Here is a 23,366-nt window from a genome sequence, read left to right on the forward strand (position 1 = left end):
ATCTCTGTCCTTTCATACTCGCTTGCGGCAGCAATAAGGATTGTTCCTTTTTAACTTGGAAGTGATGCTGAAAGCTGATTAGACCGTGTGTAATACTACAAGATCTATGTGAAATTTGACCAAATTTTGGGCCGAGAATGGAGAGAAAAGTGAATGCATTTTGATAATCTCTTTCTCCTTCTGTCTAACTAAAAAATTAGATTCAGTTTTCAATAAATTTCAAGTTTGAGAGTAGTGACCTAAAAACCAAAATAAGGTTCAATTTTTGTGTCCTCAAATTATCTGCTATATTAGGAAACTTTAGCTGAATATATTTTATAGCCTTGTAAAACACCTCCTCGAATTACTTCATTTTATAAAGGGCTGAAAAGAAAAAGAACAGTTCTGTTCTTATGCATTTGTTACATTTATCAAGATCGCAAACTCCCCATCCTTCTCTAGAAACCCTCAAGAGACTAGTGCCCAGTAATGACCAGGCTGGCAAAGAGAGTGTATTTGTGTGTGACTGCATCAGTGTAAGCAGACACAACTTCATATTTCTCTTTCTGGTTATTTGTCACGCTGGTTTCATAGGAAATTTCTCCACACTTAAAAAACCCAAGCCCAAAACACATTAATTGACCAACAATTAAAGAATTCACGTTCTTCTCATTTCCTATAACGTTGAAATCTATTTTAAAAATTCATTAGATAATTCAGAACCTGATGGTCTAAGAAACAGAACAATTCCATGCATGTATGCAGTTCTCCCGTGTTTATTACAGCAATGACTGTGTTTGCAGATGTAGAATAAATTTATGACCGTAAAGGAACTTTCTTCCCATTCTTATTCTACATCGAGGGTTTTAAAGGTACTCCAAAAAAGATGACAAAATCCACCCCATCTTACAGTGAGAGAAACTTCATGACTAAACCAATTGAGGTGAACAGAGATGAAACTATTTAAGTCAGTGTCAAGTAAATGGCAGAATGACAGTGGTCTCCATGAAACTTGATTCCCACCTGCTTAATTACTGCATACAATACTCCTTCTTCTTCCTTCCGACCTTAATGCCATGAGGGATTCTGGTTCAGCTAAGTATTAAAAGTTCAAATTCCTACTGGAGCCCTAACTCAGTGTTTTGAATCTACAGAAGGGATTGGAAACAGCTGATATGATGAAAGCTGCAAAATGATTCCCAGAGTTCAGAATTGAAAGGAGTGGAGCAGGAAACTGTCCCAGCATCCCAGCAGGCTCATCATCATTAGTTTGAGTTTGGGCCTATCACTTTCAAACTGACCTGAAATTTCCTGAGAATGCATGAATCCATTTAAATATTCCAGAGCTCCATAAACATGTTAATTATACACACATAGCCAACAAGGTCTCCCAAAAGGGACGTTGCCTCCTTTGCATGCTTTTAATCAAAAGGCTGAGACAGAGGCCTTAATTTACCTACCTGTTATTTCAAAAGTGATTGATAGCAGAGGTGCAGCACTAGCCTTCGACTTGCTCTGTGACTGACTTTCTGAAATAACAGGGAAACGCCACCATGAGTATATGAGAACGGAGGTTTTTAAAGCAGCCTTACGCAGACAGCATTCCCTATCATCAACCGCAAACTACACTGAAATGAAGGCGTTTCCCCACAGCTAAATCTGGTGGCTGTGTTACCTGGCCTTTTTCCATCCTCAAATTACTTTTAGTTTTCTATGAGTATGTTTCTATGAGGGGAAATGGAGGGAGGATGAGTGAAGCAGCAGCTCTTCCGAAAATCTGCCCCCTAATATGGAAACAGCCCAGAGCTTCTTTTTAAACTAAGACCCACTTCACCCTCAGTTTGAGCTCTTGAAAAACTGTTCTCATGTTTATGCATCCAAAGACTAGTTACATTTTAATCAGCTTTCCAGGGCCTGCAGAGATTACCTCCTGATGGGCTCTGCGTATTCCTGTCACAGTCTGATAAGGGTAGATTTCACACCCGCCTAAGCCGGCAAGACTTCACAGCCTACCAAAATCCTAATCATCATTCTGAACAGTAAGCTGCCACTGGTTTTATTGTTACTTCCCCTTAGCTGGGAGGTTTTCCTCATTCACACTATTGCAGGGGCATCTAAACTTTGTTCCACAGAGGCGATTTACTAAAAGCCCTTGGGCAGAAGCTGATTTTCATTAAACGAAGAGGCTTGAAAGCTTCTTCTTTTATAAATACAGATGCAGGGCCCATGGAGCTCATAATGCTCAGTAGCTCACTGCTACTGATCCCAGTAATCATGCTGAAATGGTTGTTGGCATTAATATTCCCCACAAACTCTACCTCTACGGCAAGTTTGAGAGTACCTTTAAACCACAGCAGAAACCTCACCAGCCTGCAGTTTGGCCAACCCAGGTCTAAATGGTGTATTACACAGGACTTGTACAATGATGTTGTTTTTCCTGAAGTATGTGGCTGCATTTATTTATTTTTTTATTATTAATAATGTGTGTTTGTATGAAACAGGTGCAGAAGAGGATAAAACAATTAAAAAGCTAAATGCATTTAGCTTAATTCACTGATTTCTAAATCTATAGTGCTGCATTAGCATGCAGTAGTAGATGTAACATAAACTAATCAAGTGTTGTTCTAAAGTACGTATATTACCAGAGGAATTGAAGATTTTGTCTGCTAAGCTATTCACTTTTTTCTTAAGAAGCTGTACAAGCTGTAACAGTGACAAGGAATAATCTCTTCTCTCTTTCAGTTAGGGAAATAAACCGATGAAATTATATTGGCTTGAAGTTCTGAAAGCCACGTAAGAACTTGGACAAATCAAGAAAAGAAGAAAAAAAATCAATTTCTTGAGAATGAAACACAATCATATTTTTACATTTTTCTATATTGAGCTTACACGCCAGAATTGACATATTCCATCCACACACCAAAGAGCACAAGTTCATCACGCAGCTGAAGGATACAAAAGAAATTTACAGCAGATGAAGGAACCAAATCTAGGATTTCTGACACACCTTCTCATGCTCTTTCTTACTGAGAGACATCCTTTATATAAGACAGTAGTTTTCAGCAGGTATTAAGATAGAGTAATTTGTAGCTAGGAAGCTAAATCTGCAGCACAGAGAATGAAATCTCTGCTACGTCAATTAAGCATTTTCATCTGAATTCGAAAATAGCAGTAACTCACAAAGTAAGAAGGCACTCATGGAAGAAGACAATGGCTGTCAAGGAGCTCTGGAATGCTGACATGCTCTGATTTCACACTAATTCAAATGCAATTGAATCAAATTTACCTTCTTTATCCTTGAGGGTATTTAGGTAGGAGAGGAGATTTTCATTAGCTTGCACACAGTACATTTCTCTGGTTTGAATGCCACCTCCGCACAGCGCCGTCTGGTTTCCTCGCCTCTTGTCCTGTTGGCTAAGGAGAGGATCGACACGGCATTCTGTCCACTCTGTGGTCCGCCAACCATACCTGTATCAAATTTGGTTAATTGGGTCTTTTGAAATCATGAAGCCATTTTACACAGCATTCATTTACACAAGCTGAAACACCTGAGTAGCTTTATTAATTTCCAAAAAGGTCTGAGCACCACAATTTCTTGCACACAGAGGCGCATGAACTCTCGTATTTTATATGGTTGGAACATTTTTCCTATTATTTAATTTTTTAAATTATTACTCCTTAGGAATATCTTTTCTGTTCAATTTCTGAAACACATATAAATGTTTTATTTGAGGGAAGAAAAACTTAATATAGAGACATATAGTCCATGTTAAGTTCACTTTCAAGATTGTGACTCTCAGCAATTTTTAAAGTTAGAAAATTTATATAAGCTAAAGCCAAAATATCAAAGAAATGTGAATGCTGAGAAATGTAAGAGCCAGAAAAGGAGGGGAAAACCCCACAACAACTCAACCCCCCAAAATTACCCAAAAGCCCATTGTTCATATTTGATAGGAGACATGACAGTTTCTCTCAGATATCAAGGTGAAAGTATAATGGTATTTTTTATTATTACTACAGAAAAACCTTCCAGTAAGTTCCTTTTTCTCAGTCAAGAGGAAGATCATTCTAAGGTACTGAAGCATCCCTGCTGGGTACTGATGAATGGCGAGAAGCTGTGAGCTTTCTAATCAGTGAATGCACAGGAAAGAAGATCTTTGACTCATAGTTAAAACCCCAATAGGGATTACGAACCACAAGAAATGCCACAGAATTCTCTACCCACCAAGTACTTTAGGGCTAAATCAAAGCAAAGTGTTTCCTAATGTAGCTGGAGATAGGGAAAGATGACATTTCGACACTTAAATGAAAAATATATACCACAGTCAAAGATGCTTAACATCAAATGACATTTCTTCAGACCCTTTTCTCAATTTGATAAAGAAAAAGCACAGTTAGGACTTTAATATTAATCTTGATTAGTTGATAAGGATTACAGCAATCTCTTGAATCGTAAAGTGCTAGCTGTCATTTCTCCTAAACTTTATTTACCGTCACTTTTATCCTCTCACACTTTCCATTTGGGGGTCAGTAATGCCTTTCTTGTGCTGAATACAAGTCTCACTAAAACAGTCTGTTTGCTAACCAGATGTCTATCATCTCTCTTCTGTGTTCAACATTTTGTCTCCAGACAGATAAGGATTTCAGAAAACAATGATTCTGCTAGAAATGTTATGTAGGGAAAATATCACTGACAAATCAGTAAAATTAACTTATTTTCATCTTGTCTGAGCCTGCATATGCACAAATATCGTCTTTTAAAAACTGAAACAAATGAAAAAAATGTACTTGTTACAGTTTGTATTTAGAGGACGAACTGATAACACTATAATAGGGGCAATTTGCAGGCTTTGGGCTTTCAAGAACACTGAATACACAAACAATGAAAAAAAAAGGTAAAGTCATAGCTATTATTTCTTTAATAATGGTTTGGTTGCTACTCCATCACCAGCCTTGTACGCTTAATTGAAATTGTTCATTTTAATATAGGGAGAACTGAAATGAACCAGCTTACGTAATGCACGGTGCTACGCCATCTCCTTGGGAAATACACTGCTCTGCTTCTTCTAATTGTGGGCATTCACTTTCACTGCCAACAGGGAGCTGCTTAATGGTCCGTGATCTTGTACGATTCCCTTTAGGGGTTGTCATGTCAAAGCAGGTTTTGGAGCAGGGGGTCCATTCTGACCACTCTGACACCTGGCACTCCTTTGTGATCACACAGGACTGAAACGTAATGGGCAGCTTGTCCTGTTTGCAGAAGCTGTAATAAGAGAGCATTACAATTTTCAGCACACACATCCACAGACAGTCATGAACTCCTAAGGAAAAGTGATGTCCACTGAGCCCAAAAAGTCAGGCAAAAAGGTTTTTGGTCAAAGTGACTCAAACGATATACATTAGATTTATTACAGTTAAAAATTACCAGTATTGCCATATCTGTGATCAAAATTAAAATATAAATCTTCATACATCTACAGAAGTACAACAGAGGAAAGAAACCAATTTTTCATTGCTTTATCTTTTAGTTTTAGATATACTCAATTTTTTTTGTTGGAACATAAAGTAAGGGAGGATCAATAACAGAGATGACTAAAGATGTTTTTGAAGAGAACAAAGTGCTCAGTGCCATCTTCTTTTAATTTCCAGATTACAATTTGTTAAAAAACACAACGGCAAATATGTTGAGTGCTTAGTCACTAATCATTTACTTTGCTAACAGCTAGTATATTGCCACAGTGATGTCTCATGAACTAAATAGGGAATGATCTCTACCTTAAAGTGGAGTCTTCCCTGATGCACTGAACACATAGCCTTAATTTCCTATTTCTCACGAAGGCCATCATTTAATTTCCATTCTCCATTTGATTGTTTCATTCACATATTACATAGGTTGTCAGCAAGATTTTTTCCCTCTCAATCCCTCTGCATTTCAAATATTATATTCTAAGTAGAAACTAACATTTCTACTTAGAAGCTTGATTAGCAACAGAAAAATGAGAAATAGAGAAGCTAAATTACAGTTAAAGTGAACATAACTTTATCTCCTTAATTATAATTACAACATAAGTATTTTTTAAATTTTTTATCATATCTGTTTTTGGAATAAAAATCTGGCTTCTGAAGCACTTAAACAGGCAGGATTTACTGGCACTGCAGATAGCACAATGAAATGCTCTGTTCAGTACCAGTCCTATGAACAATAAAATGAAGACTCATTTTTTCTTTTTAAAAGAATACAAAACAATACAGAATAATAAATATTTACTATTTTGTTGCTATACAAAATTTTGCCCTACCCATAGATTCAACATAGTTCTGAACTGCTATTTACAAAGTTTTGTAATAGTAGAACTAGGGATACTTGAGACTAATAGGAGATTTAAAACCACAATAAATGAAAGCATATTCCTGCAAAAGTGACAGAGCAATTCTACAGCTTGCTAATAGAAGATCCTGGTTGTGGAGACAGACAGTGCCAGCATGTTCAAAAGGAGGTCGATGAATTTGTGGGCTGTTGGTCTACATATGGATTTGGGGGGGGGGAGGAGAACCCTAACATGTGATAGTCAACATTTATTCTGCTTAAGGACAGAAACTATATCTTGTTTGGGATGAATACACTGAAAGATTTTTAGAAAATTATTCTTTAATAGTGGAATTTTTCACCTACATATAGCCCCATCTGGCACAGTACTAAAATACTGTCAAAATCAACAGATCAGTTTCTGTACCTTTGACAAAACATGCAGATTCATTTATCCCACAAAGACACATTTTAATGACCAGAGAAAAGATAAATTCGTCGGGGTTTCTAAGATGGCCAGTATTTGCAAACTCTCCTGTAGAACAGATGAAATATCCTCACCTTCTAAGTTCCTATCCAATGTGACACCTTTGAGAGCAGACAAAACCAACCTCTTAACTTGCACTGTAACGGGGGCTGAGTTTAATTGTAGACACTTACTGCCAGGGAACATGCACAAAATTGCCACTACAAAGTAGCTTTGGTGAGAAAGGAAGAGATCAACTCATGATGTGTAAGAGTCCATGTGCTTCTTTTGCATGTGCTTCAAAACTTATTTGNAGAAGGTGACAGATAGATAAATAGATAGATAGATAGATAGATAGATAGATAGATAGATAGATAGATAGATACTCTTTCTTCACTGAAGTTACCTTCAACTTGGGTGTATTCCTTGACTTTCACCAACCCTAAAGGTATCCCTGGCTGTAACTGGCTGCAATTCCTACACATCTTCCTGCAGAGACTGCTTTCTTCTCTGGAAGAAGGAAGCCTCTACCACAACATAGAGGTTTCAAATTCACAAAATCACAGAATCACAGAATTGCTAGTGTTGGAAGGAACCTCTGAAAATCATCCAGTCCAATCCCCCTGCCAAGACGGGGTCGCAGGTAACATATATAAGTGGGTACAACATATATAAGTGGGTATCCAGGTTTTGAATGTCTCCAGAAAGGGAGACTCCGTTACTAGATCATTCACAAAGAATTCAATATAGGCACTACCACAATTTTAAACAGCAAATTTTAGTTTCACAGATCCTTAAACTGCAATTGCTATATATGCAAAAAGACCTCCTGAAGTTTCTTACTTTCCAGTACCCTGTAATCTTGAATGCCATGATGTTGAAGTTCCTCTGTCAATCATGATGCAAAATGTTTCAAAAAATTTAGATCTAGATTCTTCCACAGGACTCAAATGAAGAGCTATTTGGTCAGTGGTACAGATTCAGCATTTGCATACCTTTGACATCATGCTCATATTATGTTTTAATAAAAGCTCTTGTTGCTACAGTTTATATAATTAGAACGGTCCTTTTATCTTTTTTGTTACTAATTATTTCCATATGTGGCCGTGAAGAGGACCCAAACAGAATTGTGCCATGTTAATTAGTAACTCCATTGCATATTTATGATCCCTGACAGAAGTAAAGCCATAGAGTTAAACCATGTCTCACTTCAAATATTTACTTATAAAACTAATCGATTTAAAATATAATATAAAACAAGTTCTTAAGTCTTGTAACCAGAACAAGAGGTAGAGTGAGTTTCCATTTATTTCCTTACTTTCTTATTAAAACCATGCACCACTTGCAGTACTACATAAATACCAAGTAACTGATACTGTAAGTCACGAGCAAACAACCTCTTTACTGTTATACATGCTGACATTATTTTGTGAGAGGGCAGAGACAGTTACAATTAGCAAAAGAAGTGTCGCAAAAGCCAATTAGCTGCTGTTTATTCTTTTAACACTTGGTTTTCTTTGAACAAGTTAGAGAAACAGTGAGAGTTAATTGCATATGGCCGTTATGAAGTTTTCCTTCATGTTGCAGGCAGCAGGAGAGGATGTGTTGCAGTATAGGTCAAGTAAGGAAGGGAAGAATCACATTTAAACTCAGTATCACAAATCTCTCTAAACAAGACCAGTTAAAATTCTTCAGTTAAGTAAATGATTACAGAAGTGCTTCACTCCCTTTGAACGTAATAGAGTAGCTTCCAGAGCAGATTACAATTCCTTTCCCTGTCCCAAGTGCATGTATACCCATTACCAGCAACTGAACTAATCTAATTTCATGTTGCATCTCTACATACACCCCTTTCCCAAGAAATTTGGGAAGAATGAATTTGATGATCCGAAGTCCCCTATAATTTTTGAACATATATTTTAATTTTTTTTTTTATTCCTGACACCTTTAAAATATTTTCAAAACATTTCGAAACTTTGTTTTACCAGAAGAAACAGATGTTCATCATATCTTTCAGAGGAAATTACTATATATAGACAGAAATTCATAATTAAAGTTTCTAATACTGCATGCTATAAAAATGCTAACTCAAAGATACATGTGCCATTTAAAAAGCTCAGTATATGCAATACATTAGTTGAGAAGGTTGGCCACATTTCCTTTAAATGTCTCATTAAAGAAATTGCATAGAATGGTTCTTAATCAAAACCTGGGAATGTTTTTTTTTTACACAAAATAGTTTTTTCTGGGTTTGGTGCCTAATGCTACAGATTTGATCTTCACAAATAATGGAAAACAAAGCTTACTTTCATGTAAATTTCTCTGCACTTTCTGATGGATTTCACCTCTGATTTAGTTACCCTAATTTGAGGGAATCTTCTCACAGAATAAAAGGCAAATGGGCAGGTAACACAACAGAAGATAAAAACAGACAGTTAACATTAATTTCATGATATCACCCAACTCACTCTGCATCAAACATCTCCATGCCTTGGGTACATTCAGTAACATTTTAAGTATGCATTATATGCAAAGTTAACCATTCAAGAAGCGCAAATAAGTCCTCACTATCAACCCATACAGTTTTGTCCAGATAATTGCTTGGAACGCTCAAAGAAAATCACATGAATTGCATTAAAATGCTGTTAAAACTCAACAGAGTAGACTGGATACAAGAAGAAGTAGCATAGGGATAACACGTAAAGTCTGCAAGAACTTGCTCTCAATCACGTGAAAACATTCAAAGGACAGTGTCCTAAGTGTCAGATATAGTGGGGAACTGAAGCTTAAGGTATGTAGGCACTTAAATCATGCAGTAGAAAGAGAAAGCAATCCCAAACAAAAGATCACAGAGAATGAATGATCCCTACTGCTATTAAGCCAACATTAAGCCTATTTCTGACCTCAAAGACTGATATTAGATTAAATAAAACCATAGAAAAAGGCAGTTTTGATTCAAAGGACAACCTACAGAATATAATTGCTTCTCAGCCTCTTTTGGAGATGTGTGGTCAGCAATTTGTGTCTACTCACGTTCTGTAGCCTCATTTATGCTCCTACAGCAATAAATAAAAACTAAATATCACTTTGGATAGGAAGTTTACACCTGGAGACTTCAAAGTAATTTATGGGATAATTAAGGCTATAGACACATGGAGAACAAAGGTTGAGGCATACGCCCAGAACAAATTAGACCATAGTATGTGTGTACAAAATGAGCAAGTTGTGCAATTGAAAGCACTCTCTTCAATCAAAGATAAGCTTTAAAAGGTGTGATAAAATTAGATTAGTCGAGAGATAAAAAAATTGTTTCTGAGGTATCCTAAATTTCTATTAGAGTTAAAAACACTTTTACAGTTTTTAAAAATCAGGAAAACTTGATTTTGTATGCCAATGACCTGTATGAGCATCTATAATCTCAGTTTCAAAATTTGTCTTTTAAGTTATGAGAAAAGTCATGGAAGAAACCATTGGAATTTCTTCCACTGCAAATTCAACTTGGAAAGAAAAAGGTTTTTCTTTTAATCTTTTGCAATAGATAAAGCTGTGCATACTGCATGCATAAAGCCAAATGCATGACAATGTTTGAGGGTAGGACCGATCTCTAAATTTATGCAGGATGAATAGAAAAAATAAATAGGTTTTAAACTAGGCAGTAGGACTCTCTACTTCACAAGCATACTCCATACATAACTTGTACAACTACAGTACTACTACTGCTGGTGTTTCCTCTGTATCATACTGGACTCATAACTACAAAGAAGAGTTAATGAGAAGAGATGAACAGCAGCATCAGAATGGCTGAGGGGTTCTAACTAATAATCCATGCAGTCTGAAACCTTTCTTGGCAGTAGCAGATGAGGGCAAAAATAGAAAGACAACAAGTATTTGATCACACTCTCCCAAGATACTCTCTGGTTTTCCAGCAAACTACAGCTTACAGACTTCCTAAAGACAAGCTGAATCTTTGCACTGCCCTTTATAGAGTTCTTCTCCATGAATTATTACAAATGCTTTCTGAATCTAGTAAGATTTTGGTACCTACATCATCTTAGAAACAACATATTATACACTTTTTACTCACCAACAACTATGGATAGCTATTTTTGCTTTAGTTAATTTTTGCTCAGTTAATTTCATTTTCTGGCTTCAGGCCTTGCATAACTATATTCACTTTCTCTGTGGCATTTTTGAGCTTAGAGACTTCTGTAAGCTCTTTCTTTGACTGTCTCTGTTGGAGACACCATTTTGAAGATCAACTTTGTGCCTTTCCCTGTACAGCTGCTCTTCCTGTTCTAATGTAATAGAGTATCAATGCGAGCTTTGCAATTTAAACCTAAAATTGAACAATGAAGATTATGTCCTTTACAATAAATTCAATTAATTCACCTAAGTGCTGATATTTAAAAAAACCTGCTATTTACTAGTTTTGACTATATTGTAAAGTAATGGAGCCCAATAGACAAGGTTAATGTAAGCCAAATTGTCTCTTCAATAACTTTTGTCTGCATTATTTTGCCTCTATTCCTACACTGTTATCAGCACTCAGCTTTGGTTTTCCCGTTATCCATATTCAGCTTTGATTTTCATTAATGAAATTTTCACAGCTATTATTCCTTACTTTCACTATATGCATTCTCCTGGAATTCCAATATATTTGCTTTTTCTCAAGATGATTTTCCATTTGATTACACACAGAGATTTCCATTGTTCTGAAATGAATAACATGGCTACAGTTCAGGAGACTGATGCCAATATAAACTTTAGGTATTCACGAGAAACAGAATCATGGGTTAGGGCTCGACTGAAAAGGACTGAAGTGAAATTTTTCAATTTTTTAAATTGAAAACTGTGATCTTTCGATCCTGGATCAGTATTTGATGTGTTAGTGGATTATGTCCACAGGCTCTTGGGTCCTGTGGCTCTAAACTTCTTTGTAGGTGCACCTACAGATCTGCCCAGTCTGCTCCAGTCCTGGCATGACCGACCTACCCTCAGCCCTGGTGGAGAAAGTTGACACCTCCATATCAGAGAGCTCAGTGCAGCCGACATTTTTCAGAGACACTCAACAGACATCTATATTGTCAGACACCACACACAAAACCTAGATAAAAATGGTATGCTTCCTCCCTTTGACTCTCTCATACTAAATAGTATCACACTGACTAGATATAACATGCCCTTCATGACCAGGAAGGGCTGTGGAGTCAGAACCTGTTCTGTCTACTGGGGGTTTCAACCCCAGTACCTTTTGGGAAGAAACTTTATTTTTATTTTTGAAGAAAGCTACTTCATTTCCAGCAAAAAATAAAAGATATGCTTGTATTCTGCAAAGCAAAACCCCAACAACATAATCCAATTATTATTCAATCTACAAGACTGAATTAATTAATTAAAAACTTTAGGGGATTGAAGAAGATGTAAGCAAAAACTATGTAACTGCCCGAAAGAAACTCATACTGAGTACCACACAAGGCAGTTCAGTATTTCAGCAGAAAAAGGGAGCTGATTCTGAAAGTTTCAGATCAAAGCACAATCAACATAATTAAGAAAATCCTAAATTCTTTACTGAGTTTTTACGTGGCTTCATTTAAGCACTGTGAAAGAAGAGTAAAGGTTATCAGACAGATAAAGAAAAAAGGCATTAGTGTGCTCCCTCAGAGCATAATAATTTAACCATTTCCTAGCCTTGAATATCCTGCACACCATCAGGCATCTCCTACTACCAGCTGCTTCATAAGGAATGATGAGAGTCTCTCTTGAATTCTTGTTGATCTCATGAGACATTACATCATGGAATACCATTAGCAAAATGGTCTTCAATCTTTCCCACCAGCCACAAGACAAGAACTATTGACAAGCCCATTCAACCAAACAAACTTGTCTGCAGAAAGATTCAAAACTGTAACAAATTACTTATAGAACACCTAAACTACATGATAGTTTAGCACTTGAAAATCAAAATTACACACAGAAACACAAATACACAGAAGCAGGCTTGTTAAGGCTGCCATTTTTGACTGAAGGGCAAAATAAAGCTAGAGGAAGATTTTGGAAAATAATCAGAAAGTAAATTTGTGATTAAAAATAATGGCAATTGTAAATCCCACTAAAACAAACCACTAAGCTGGACAGAGTCCTTGCAAGACAACCTACAGGTATAAATGAATATTGGCCCAACTCCCAAACAATTTTCAGAAAAATAAGAAATTAAAGCAGGATTTGAATACAAGCATATTTTAGTTTTTTTTCAGTAAAGAGAATATCAATAGTTCGCCTTAAATTTGCTTGAATCTGGGTAAACTGCTACAAGAAATGAGAGACTGTAAGGAACACTTTCCAAAGACCACTTCTGCTTCTCATAACTGTAACCTTACAGCGAAGGAAGGGGTAAAACCTGTCCCACACCACTCATTAGTACCACATCCTAGAGAAGCTCAGGCTTACACTGCTGGGAAATCTGACAGCCTATAGGCAGTCCCACAGACAAGATGCTCACACCCTCAACAGAACTACTTTGCAGAAATAATCTGGTTGGGTCAGAAGGTCAAATCAACCTTTGAAACATACTTATTCATGTCTGCAATTTTCTATGGCAACTTTGAATAATCACTCACTAGAGTCAGGAGGCCTGGGGACATACAACAATACTTATGCTGAATATTAATCCTTTGTGTTATCTGGAATTAAATCCAGATCTTAATATTGTGTGTTTAGAGTCTACTCCTTGCTCTATTGGACCACCATGGAACCTTGAAAGATGCTCTCTGTATGAGTAAGAGGGATTTTGGAGTTAACTTAGGGATACAAGTACGAAGCACAATGTGATACAACCTGATGTGCTGCAAAAAGCTATTTATTTTCTATGCAGTGTTCTCCTCAGACTTCATACAGCCTGTTGGGTGTGTTAACCTCTAAAGCAAAATAATCAGATTAACACTATGCCATTCTTGGATCACAGCTACAGCTGCATTTTGAAAGAGACTCTTGGCATAAAGGAAAAAAAAAAGGTTTTTTTCTCATAAATAAAATCAAATTTAAAAAGTTTAATTTTCAGGTACTAGACAGCAGGAATAATAGAAAGGTGATTTAAATCTGGAGGTTAGAAAACCCTCATGAGCTAGTCTGAAGATAAAAAATGTAATTCACAAAGTCTAGTCATCCTCGAGAGATTTAGTTTATGGTTGGAACACACTTGTTTCTTTAAAGTAGTTAGCAAAAATACAGTGCCTGCACATTTTCCTAGTGGAAAATGACATAGTCCTGATTCATTTTCCCTGCAGCTGCACTGTTTAGTATTGGTCATATTGTGCATTGTTCTGAGGAACTGTTAGTACCTCCCTGTATAATGGGCTGTTATAATCACACAAACAATGAGGCCCCTTCATTCATTTACAATTCAAGTACTGTCCACCTAAGTGCTTTTCACAAGACTATTTTCCCATGATCCTTTCATGACTTTAACTAATTCTGCCAACAAGAATGCACAGCCAAAACAGTTTTGAAATAAACAAAACCACTCAAGTTTTCTACATTACAGGAGAAGATAGAAGATACAACTTCTGTATCAAGAAAAAATATATCATCTAACACAGGCAAAGCAAAAAGAAGTTCTACTACACCCAAACAAGCATGAACAACAGCTGCTGTGGGGCTATCACAGACACTATGAGTGTTTGAGGAGACAAGAAAGTAGAAGGGTTGAGTTAGAGGTGCTATCTTTCACAGTCCGGTAACACAGTGACATGCATGCACATCTCATCCTACAGACAATTTTAAAATTGGTAGAGCAAGTTATTTGGCAAGAGTCTACATAAATGACTTATTAAAGCTTTTGGGAGGGACTTCACTTTGTCAGTGGAAATTTTTGTTACATAGCATTAATCAGCATTTACTTTGACCCAAAACAACAGCAGTTTCATGGAGTTATTGGCAAAGAAAAAATAAACACAATGCCAAACTTTGTGAATAAAAATATGCAATATTGATGTTATGATGTCAAGAAATATATTACTGAAAATTATATTACTAATATTAGTTGTGTTTAAGGTATTATTTTATATTTGTTCCCTTTATTGATGCTTAGATTTGACAGTATCACTGGTTTCATCTCAGTCTCCAACATTTGGAAAAAAAGCAGTCAATATTAGGAGGTAGGCTGCACATTCTATTTTCAGTGGGACCACTGAAAGTTAGACACCGAAGTACTCAACCCTGCTGTTCTGAGGATCTGGAAGGGAACTTTGTGACTTCCCACCCTGTGCAATCTCACCTTGAGGGACAGTATGTCCCAGGAGGATGCTCATCTCACATGCAGCCATACCATAACTCTATAAAGCTGATCAAGAAAACAAGGGCATACTCTACATCCTAGACTATGCTTAGCAGTTATATAATAGAAAAAAAAAAAAACCAACACAAAAGAAATCCAAAAAAGTAATACATTCTAGTTTGCTCCTTAGGGAAATATTTATCATGAGATAATACCAATATAAAGAAGTCAAGAATTTAGAAAAATAATTCTTGATTCATATGTATTTATTTAGTCATATTGAAGTCAGTTAACATTAAAGTTATCTGACGAGGAAGAAAATATGCATAAAAGTACAGTGCAGGAGAATCTTCATTGAAGATCACAGTGCCTAATTCAATTTACCACTGTGTATCTTAATCTCTTACTATATTAAGGCTAGAAATTCAACACTGCATTCATTCATAGAATTCATTTATTCACTTATAGGATTTGTGGCCACAAGGGATTATTAGAACATGTAGTTCAACCCTCATTACATTACAAGCTATTATATTTTGCTAAGGAAGATTTTTTTATTTGAATAAAAATCATATTCTAGAAAGGCATCCAATCTTGATGCTTTGTACAGATATATATGAATGTCATACATCTAAATGACAGAAAAACTGTTCACTGTATGAAAGGAGTTAAAATATGGTGTGGAAAAAGAAATTGTTCATTGCTGATGTTTCAATTATTCAGCACAGTGTGTAGGTTTCCATCTTAAATCTAGATTTTGGCATGGTATGTCAAATGTGTAGCAATACTGACAAGCCACTGTCAAAACAGTAGCCTCGGCAAGATGATGGAGCAGGTACTTAGAATAGAAAGGAACACCCACTGAATAATATTATGCATATCCACAGAAAATACTGTCTCCACCAAAGTCACATGAAAAAACTACAGGATGCTTCTGACTTTCAAATTCATGGAAATTCTAAAGGCATAGTGGAAAATGGTAGGAAAGCAGTACGTTTGCATCCCGTTTCTCTAATATTTTACATTTTTATTATCCCAATGCACCTGACAATTAACCCTGCCATTTTTAGTTATCAAGAGGTTTTTCTTCCAAGATTACTTCTTTCCTATTCTCCATTTGTTAACAGCATGTGCTCTAAGTGATTCCAAGTTAATGAATCAAGATGACTGTATATAGTTCATTATCCAAGTATGTGATATTTACAGGTGTTCTGTAAGTGAACCACTTATAGCTTCTAAACCCTTACAGTGTGGTTAGCTTGCAGGCTTCCTCTAAAAAACAGCCGTAGAGCTGCTTTTCTAGTAACATAAAAAGCACATGCAGATATATATGCTTTCATCTGGTCCTCAATGAACAAACAAAAGGTTTCTTATGCTCCTTCATCTCTATGACCCATCCTCTGCATTGCTGTTTCCCTCTCCTTCCCGCAGCCCATCTCCTTGAATTTTTTTTACCTTAACCACTGCCACGTTCATACATATGACTCTTTCTGCCTGTTGCCTCACAGAGACGCTCAGAGAAGTACAGAGAATCTCTCAAGATCTTTTCCAAGCAAGGAGTACATTACAGGGTCCAACAAACTGAGCTGCTGTACTGTATGTCTGAATCTTTCTTCTCTTTGCTGTCTGACAGCATGACTTGTCTGCTTCTCCAAATAAAAGAAGAAATAAAGCAACAGGTTTATGCAGTTTTCGTTTGTTTTTTTTATCTTCCTCCATCAGACAGTCTCTAATTCATAAGAAGAACAAAAGTCCATGGATAGAGACATTTTTTGTGTTATTTGGAAGGTAAGCATTGGGTTAAGAGGCTTCAGGACCTGGAAAGGAAAAGAAAGCTAAAATGCCATTCTAGAAAAGCAGATTCTCTATCTTTTTTCTCATGCTAAAACATCTTAAGTAGCACTTGTTCATCGGTTAAATACTCCATTGGCCATTCTTGAATTCCTTAGTTCCTGGGTATCCAGCTTAAGACCTGTGGTCAGTATTGAATATAATGACTCTGCTTTAAGCAGATGCAGGTCTACTTGAAGCAAGCTGAAAAATTAGGTATTACTTATCTTTGAACTGCATGCCCAAAATCAGCAAAACAATTCCATAATTTTGGCCCTACTGTCATATCTCATGTCTTAACTATAATATTGGAATAAACAAAAGGTCAAATTCTCCCAAACTTCAAATTTAGTAAAGCACTACAACAAGACCATTACGGAAACTTCCAAGAGAGTTTGTTACAAGATGTGGATGTAATTTGCTAGATGTTTCATGAGTGCACAGAATCAATGAGAAGGATGAAAAGAAATAACAAACACTTACTTTCTAAGAAGGACAGGTGTGAAACTAACAAAACATGATCACATGATCAAATGCACAAAGAGGCTAAACCAATCTGCTCATGAACTAGTCAGCATTTCTAAAATTTTGGACTCTTTTCTGCCCCCACTGTTATGTTCCACTGTCGTAATTGCATAAGGTTATTTCCCAACAAAGAAGTAAAAGTTCTGAATATATATAAAATTTCACTGTTTTTTCTTGAATTCTCATTTCAGGTCATTCAGGTCATCAGTAGTGTTCAGCTTCACAAACAGGTCTCTACTACAGTAGTGCTGCCAAGAGAATATTAACCAGTTCTGAGGACTGTGGCCAGAGCTGGCAGGGATGGTTTCCTACTTGGTCTCCTCCATTTCTCCCGCCATTCAAACAGGAGTAGTTTTGGTCCCAGCCTAAGCAAAATAAACAAGCCATATTCAAATGATGGAGAAAGAGAAAGGAAATAGTGCAGAAATTCCTGGGATATCTTTGTTTTAAGAGGTAGTAGACGCTTGCAGAACTGCTTTAACTACAGCTCGCTTTCCAGCCATTTGAGCTAAGTGACTCTTAGCGATGACAGGCTGTCCTCACACCTGTGGGCCAGCTGCTTCAGGGGAACATGATGTGCTTTGTCAGTGGATTTCAAAATCTTTGCTGAAATGCAGAAACATACAGGCCAAGAAGATACTCTAGTTCTGTTCCATGTTCCTACAGTTATAACTGTCTGTGCTCCAGTCTTTCCAAACACTTCTTCTTAGACTTGTAAAAAACCAGGCAAAACCAGGCAAATCTTTCTTGCTAAACTTTCCCCCAGAAGTCTGCTCAGGAAAATAAATATGAGGAACCATTTGAGACACAAAAATAACAATTTGGCAGAGTAGAATAAAGTGAAACCAGAGTCTATATTACAGTAGAAAATTATAGTCTTAACATGAGGCATAATCATTACAACTTGTAATAGGGCAAACAGACTTGCAACATAAAATGAACTTTTACATATGTTTTATGTTTCTCTACATTAACAGTCTGTTGTCTAACAGTTCTCTTCGGGATCTCTGGCAAACCCCACTTTCACCAAAGAGGAAACATTTCAGAGGATCAGTTTTGTCCTCTACTCTAACAGCAGCATTGTCCAGATTTTGTTAGCTATCCAGAGCAGTCATTTTATAAGCCATCTTTAAAAATTTCTGAATTATTTTTTTTCCAACATTTCTATTTTTAAAATATTTTCAGTGCACCAGAATTTCAGACTAAGGGGAACATAAGGCAAACACAGGCCATATAACACCTACGTTATTGCAGAATGAGCAATACAAAAATCCAATATTTCATCCTTCACGGGAGACCATCTATTTTTCACTCAGCAATAAATTAAACTTTGATTTTCTTGTTTCATTTCTCTTTACCATGCCTGGTGTGCTGATGTGTCAAGAGGATTTGCCTTTTTTGAAGTTTTGCTGATAGCGTTACAGAACCATCTTCTCTGGAGCACCCTTCTGAAAGTTGTTCTGTTTTAAAACCCTTTTTATACTATACCAATTTTGCTATCTCTGCAAAAAATATTCCTTGCCTGAGGGTTTTTATTCTTCTTTCAGTCATGCTGCCAGGGGGCTGATTGTTTCTGATTGCTGAAAATGGACTATGCAAGCTGAAAAGCATTTCACATGAGAATGGCAGGTTTTCCAGTCACCTTACTTGTCTATATTATTTAGTAACACAGTTACTATGTGATGAAGATTATAAAATCATTTGATCTACCTGCATTGACACTCTCGGCAGAAAAATAATTCTATTGTTTCAGATTCTAGAATGCCAGTCACAGAATAAAGCATTTGACATCTTGGTGAAGAGTGCAGTGCAAATGATGCAATAGATATGTAGGTGATATACATACATAGTTCCCTGAAAACTAAGTTATCAGTGCCAGAATTTCTTACATGAGTCTTTTAACCAAATTTTCTTGTTTATAATAAGCAACTGGGGAAAAAAAGTTCTATATTAAGCTTTTGAAGACCACTAGAAATCCTTTGTGCATTTACAACATAAAATCTCACCCATTAGACATTAAAATGCCCACTGCATCACTTATATAATTTTCTTCCCTGTGAAGAACTGCTCCTACATTGTATTATCTACTGTTTCACTGCCTCAGGCAAGAGGGTTTCATCCATCTCCTGCACCAGACTGAAATGTGCATAATACACTGAGGTATCTGAACTTAAGACAGCGTTACTGATCTAAGTGAATTCAAGAGTGAGTGTAAAGATGATGAGTAAAGTATGCCATTGACTTCCACTATACTTTTACTTTCTTTTACCATTTATAAGAGCTTCAGCACATGGCTCTGTCATTCTTCCCTTTCTTTTTTTTTTCTCAGTAAATTTTTTAGCCTTTCAAGAACTTAGGGACTTCCAAAAAGAGTGACCAGCTGCTATCTGATAGCAACAGATGTTTAATAAATCACTCCCTGTATTTAAAGAGTAATAGTCTTCCTGGTCTAGGCACAGTATGGGCTGCATGATGTGAGAATGGAAAAGAAAGGAGTAAAGGCAATCTGTTTCTGTACCAGCACTGAGACAGTGCTGCAGCCAACACCTGCCTGAGCACACTGATTTTGAGATTTTTTGTGCAGACATTCAACCAACTGTGGATCAAAATCTTAAAGAACTAAGGAAAACCAGAGCTAGAAGAGACTACCAAAAACTATGCTGTCAGTCCCTCTTCCATAACCAAGAGCTGCTTTAGGTATGACATCACTGACATCACTGTCTAGCCTATTCTTATAAACCGTCGAAGATGGAAGTGCCACATATGTCCCACGTAATTTTTTCCAGAGCCTCACTATTCCCAGTATTGAGAAGCTGAGCCTCATTTGACACTGCTGGGATTAGTCCATTATTCCTTTTCTAATACATCCATATTATATAGAGAGATAATCTTATTCCATTCTTCCTTGTGATGAGTTTTTACATACTCCCAGACACTTTGCATCTTCACCCATATGTCCCTCCTTCCAACCAAAAAACCCAAACCTTTCAGTTCTTTCCTTAAGCGAGGGACCTGTTTTACTGCTGGATCCTCTCTTTAAAAGAATAAATTTGAAAAATATTTTCTACACACGAAATAATCTCTAATATATGGGTTTTGATAGAAAAGGTTGAAGCAGTTACAAGTTCTGTGATAGAATGTTTAACTCACACAACAAAAACTAGAGTAAAATACCCTGAAGAAATCCATAAATACTAACGTAGCAGCAATGGGAGTCAGCCTCATTCAGCAAGATATCATAGTCATTTCACAGCTGAAGTAAAATTGATTAATCAGGCATTGAACTAGAGGTCAGGAAATAGAAAGAATCACATCACAGATGGGAAGATTAGACTCAAAGAAGATTTTTGATTTGGACACAAACATTCTGGACGATAGCAAAGAAATACATGAGCTAGCAAGAGAATGCCAGATAAAACAAAGAAATCAAAGATAATAGGGTTCCAGAAATGCACCCAGAAGCCTGTACAATGAATTACCAAAACATCTGTGATTGCCAAAACTCTTGAAAAGTAAAATAATAAATAAAATAAAAAATAAATGAATGAATATGACGGGGGAGGGTGGGGGGATAGGGACCAAAAGACAGCCAACATAAAGGTGCAGATGAGAAAGAAACAGAGGAGGTATACAGAAGAAACAAAGAGGTTTTACAGTCTCTCTTTCAGAAATTTTGCAATAGGAATCAAGAAGGACAAACAATATTTCATGCTCTTCTATTTCAAAACAAAAATACTGGAATGAGTAGATACTGCCTTCCTGTGCAGCATCTTTCTCTCTTGTTTTCTACTTTTACTGTTTCCAGGTTTTTTACCCAGAGCCTTAAAAGTAGTAACATCAGCTCTTCCAAACATGCACAACTTGTTAGAGAGCAAACACCTGCCTGAACACACTGAAACAGCAGACATTTGAGAAATATCTTCAAGCTTTTGGGGCAAATCTATTTAGACAAAGAGACGCTAGGGAGCTAACACAGTTTAAGAGTGCACATGTATGTGATGCTTAGTATGATCCTCAACACAGTTTGCATGTTTTCATGTCACAGAAAAAAACCTTGAGTTTGATGATGGATGTTTGACTGGAAATAGTGAGTCCCATTTTGAGATTCAGGCTTGTGTAGAAGAATCCACTTATGCATGTTTTACTGTAAACAAATAAAAATTAGGATATGCAAATTCAGAAATAGTGATTACCTCAGAGCAGCAGTTTTCCCATTTCTGTGAGTACATGTGACCTGCCTTGTTTGGTACCCAATTTGTATGTCCCAATATTTGTTCTCCTGTCTATTCTGCCTGTTACGATTCCTCTTCTTCTTAATTAACTCACGAGCCTCAGGATCTCGAACTGCCTTTTCTCTGTCCTTTTCCTTGTCTTTGTTCTTCCCTCGTTTCCTTGCTTGCCTTATTTGTCTTGAATGGGGCACTGAGCATGAGCTCCAGGGTCCCACATTTAGACTATACAGGCTTTCTTCAACAGTGCATGGGCTAGACTGACAGATTTGAAATTCGGTGAGGTTGGGACAAGCAGACCCACCAAACTGCGGTGGAGCTACAACGTGCCGAGTTCGATGCTGAAGCCCGTTGCCACAGGTCTTCGAGCATTCCGACCAGGGGGAGAATTCGGCCACGATGCAGTCCTGCCGGCATGGGATGAGGCATGCCTGCTCCTGCCGGGGCTTCGGCTCAAAGTACTCACAGATGACATCCTCAGCTGGAACCCCATTGGACTTCTGTATACAGGTGATGTCCCTTGTCTGGATCCCTTCCTCCCCTCTGAGGCACTCCAGGGGCTTCTCATGGCTGCGGGAGAGGACAGGCCGGCACTGGTTCCAGCTGCCAATCTGCCAGTCGTACAGCTCCTTGTGCCAGTCGCAGACCCGAAAACAGCTCTGCTGGTTGTCCGGTCGCTCTGGCTGCTTGCAGTTCGTGGGCAGGGTGGTCCAGCCCTCCACGTGGGCACACCACACCGCTCGTGTCTGGATGCCTCCGGGACCGCAGTCATCTCCCATGCATCTCCCCCATGGACCTGAAAAACAAGAAAAGATGCTTACATTGCACACAATTATTTTCCTGGCATAATGCAAAAACAAGCTCACAGCATTTACTGTATCTCTAAGAATTTCATTCTTAGAGAAACTAAAACTTGAAAAACACAAGTATGGGATGACTCTTTATCTCCTATTTTTATGATTGTGGATACATTTCACTTTTTATCCTAGACAAAGTGAATATTTAGTTTCCAGAACATATACAGGAATTAATCACATTAGAGAACTAAGAACTGAGCAACCACAAATTCATCACCTAGTTTTGACTGTTAAGACAGAAGCCAAAGCTCTCCCTTCCAAGGCATGAATCCGATCTCTCACACCTGCCTGAATACCCCTTCCTGGACTGTTTTGATTTTGCTTTGCATTTCTACTATACTACACTTTATACCCTGATGCCAATTAATATCATGTTCTCTTCCTTCTGTATTGTATACAAAAATGAGAACAACATCACAGTACATTTTGAAAAATATTGGTAACACAAGTAGGCCACTTCTAGTCTTTATTATAACTAAAATAAAAATTAAAAGCCACTTAAAAATGTTTGTTCCACACAATCTGTGATATTATTATAGAACAGAATAAGTTCTTGAAGACAGAGACATACCAGCTGGTAACTCTCCAAAGAACAGAAGTTACTGAATCATAGACTCATAGAATACTAGATTGGAAGGGACCTCAAGGATCATCTGGTCCAACCTTACTTGGCAAAAGCACAGTGTAGACAAGACAGCTCAGCACCCTGTCCAGTTGAATCTTAAAAGTGTCCAATGTTGAGGAATCCACCACTTCCCTGGGGAGATTAGTCCAATTATTGATTATTCTCATTGTGAGAAAGTTTCCTCTTGTGTCCAATTGGAATATCCCCAGGAGTAAGCTATATCTAGAGGCAACTTGTACCCGCTGCTTTTCAAAATCTCCACGGTTCATGACAAAT

General features: G+C 37.2%; 1 protein-coding gene across 8 annotated transcripts in view; it reads right to left on the bottom strand.

Annotated features, from left to right (window-relative positions):
- The window catches only part of THSD7A (thrombospondin type 1 domain containing 7A), a 283,452-nt gene that overhangs the window by 99,442 nt on the left and 160,644 nt on the right, over positions 1 to 23,366 (bottom strand). For 7 of the 8 annotated variants that reach the window (XM_017830347.1, XM_017830343.1, XM_017830344.1 and 4 more), the window contains 4 exons: positions 21,573 to 22,404; positions 4,994 to 5,242; positions 3,266 to 3,447; positions 1,440 to 1,508 (listed from right to left, as the gene is read on the bottom strand). In XM_017830347.1, coding sequence (XP_017685836.1) covers positions 1,440 to 1,508; positions 3,266 to 3,447; positions 4,994 to 5,242; positions 21,573 to 22,404 — 1,332 coding nt within the window. The remainder of the gene's footprint in view (positions 1 to 1,439; positions 1,509 to 3,265; positions 3,448 to 4,993; positions 5,243 to 21,572; positions 22,405 to 23,366) is intronic. The other variant, XM_017830349.1, reaches the window with a different exon arrangement.

The sequence above is a fragment of the Lepidothrix coronata genome, unplaced genomic scaffold (genome assembly GCF_001604755.1).
Source record: "Lepidothrix coronata isolate B3197 unplaced genomic scaffold, Lepidothrix_coronata-1.0 Scaffold177, whole genome shotgun sequence".
NCBI lineage: Eukaryota > Metazoa > Chordata > Aves > Passeriformes > Pipridae > Lepidothrix > Lepidothrix coronata.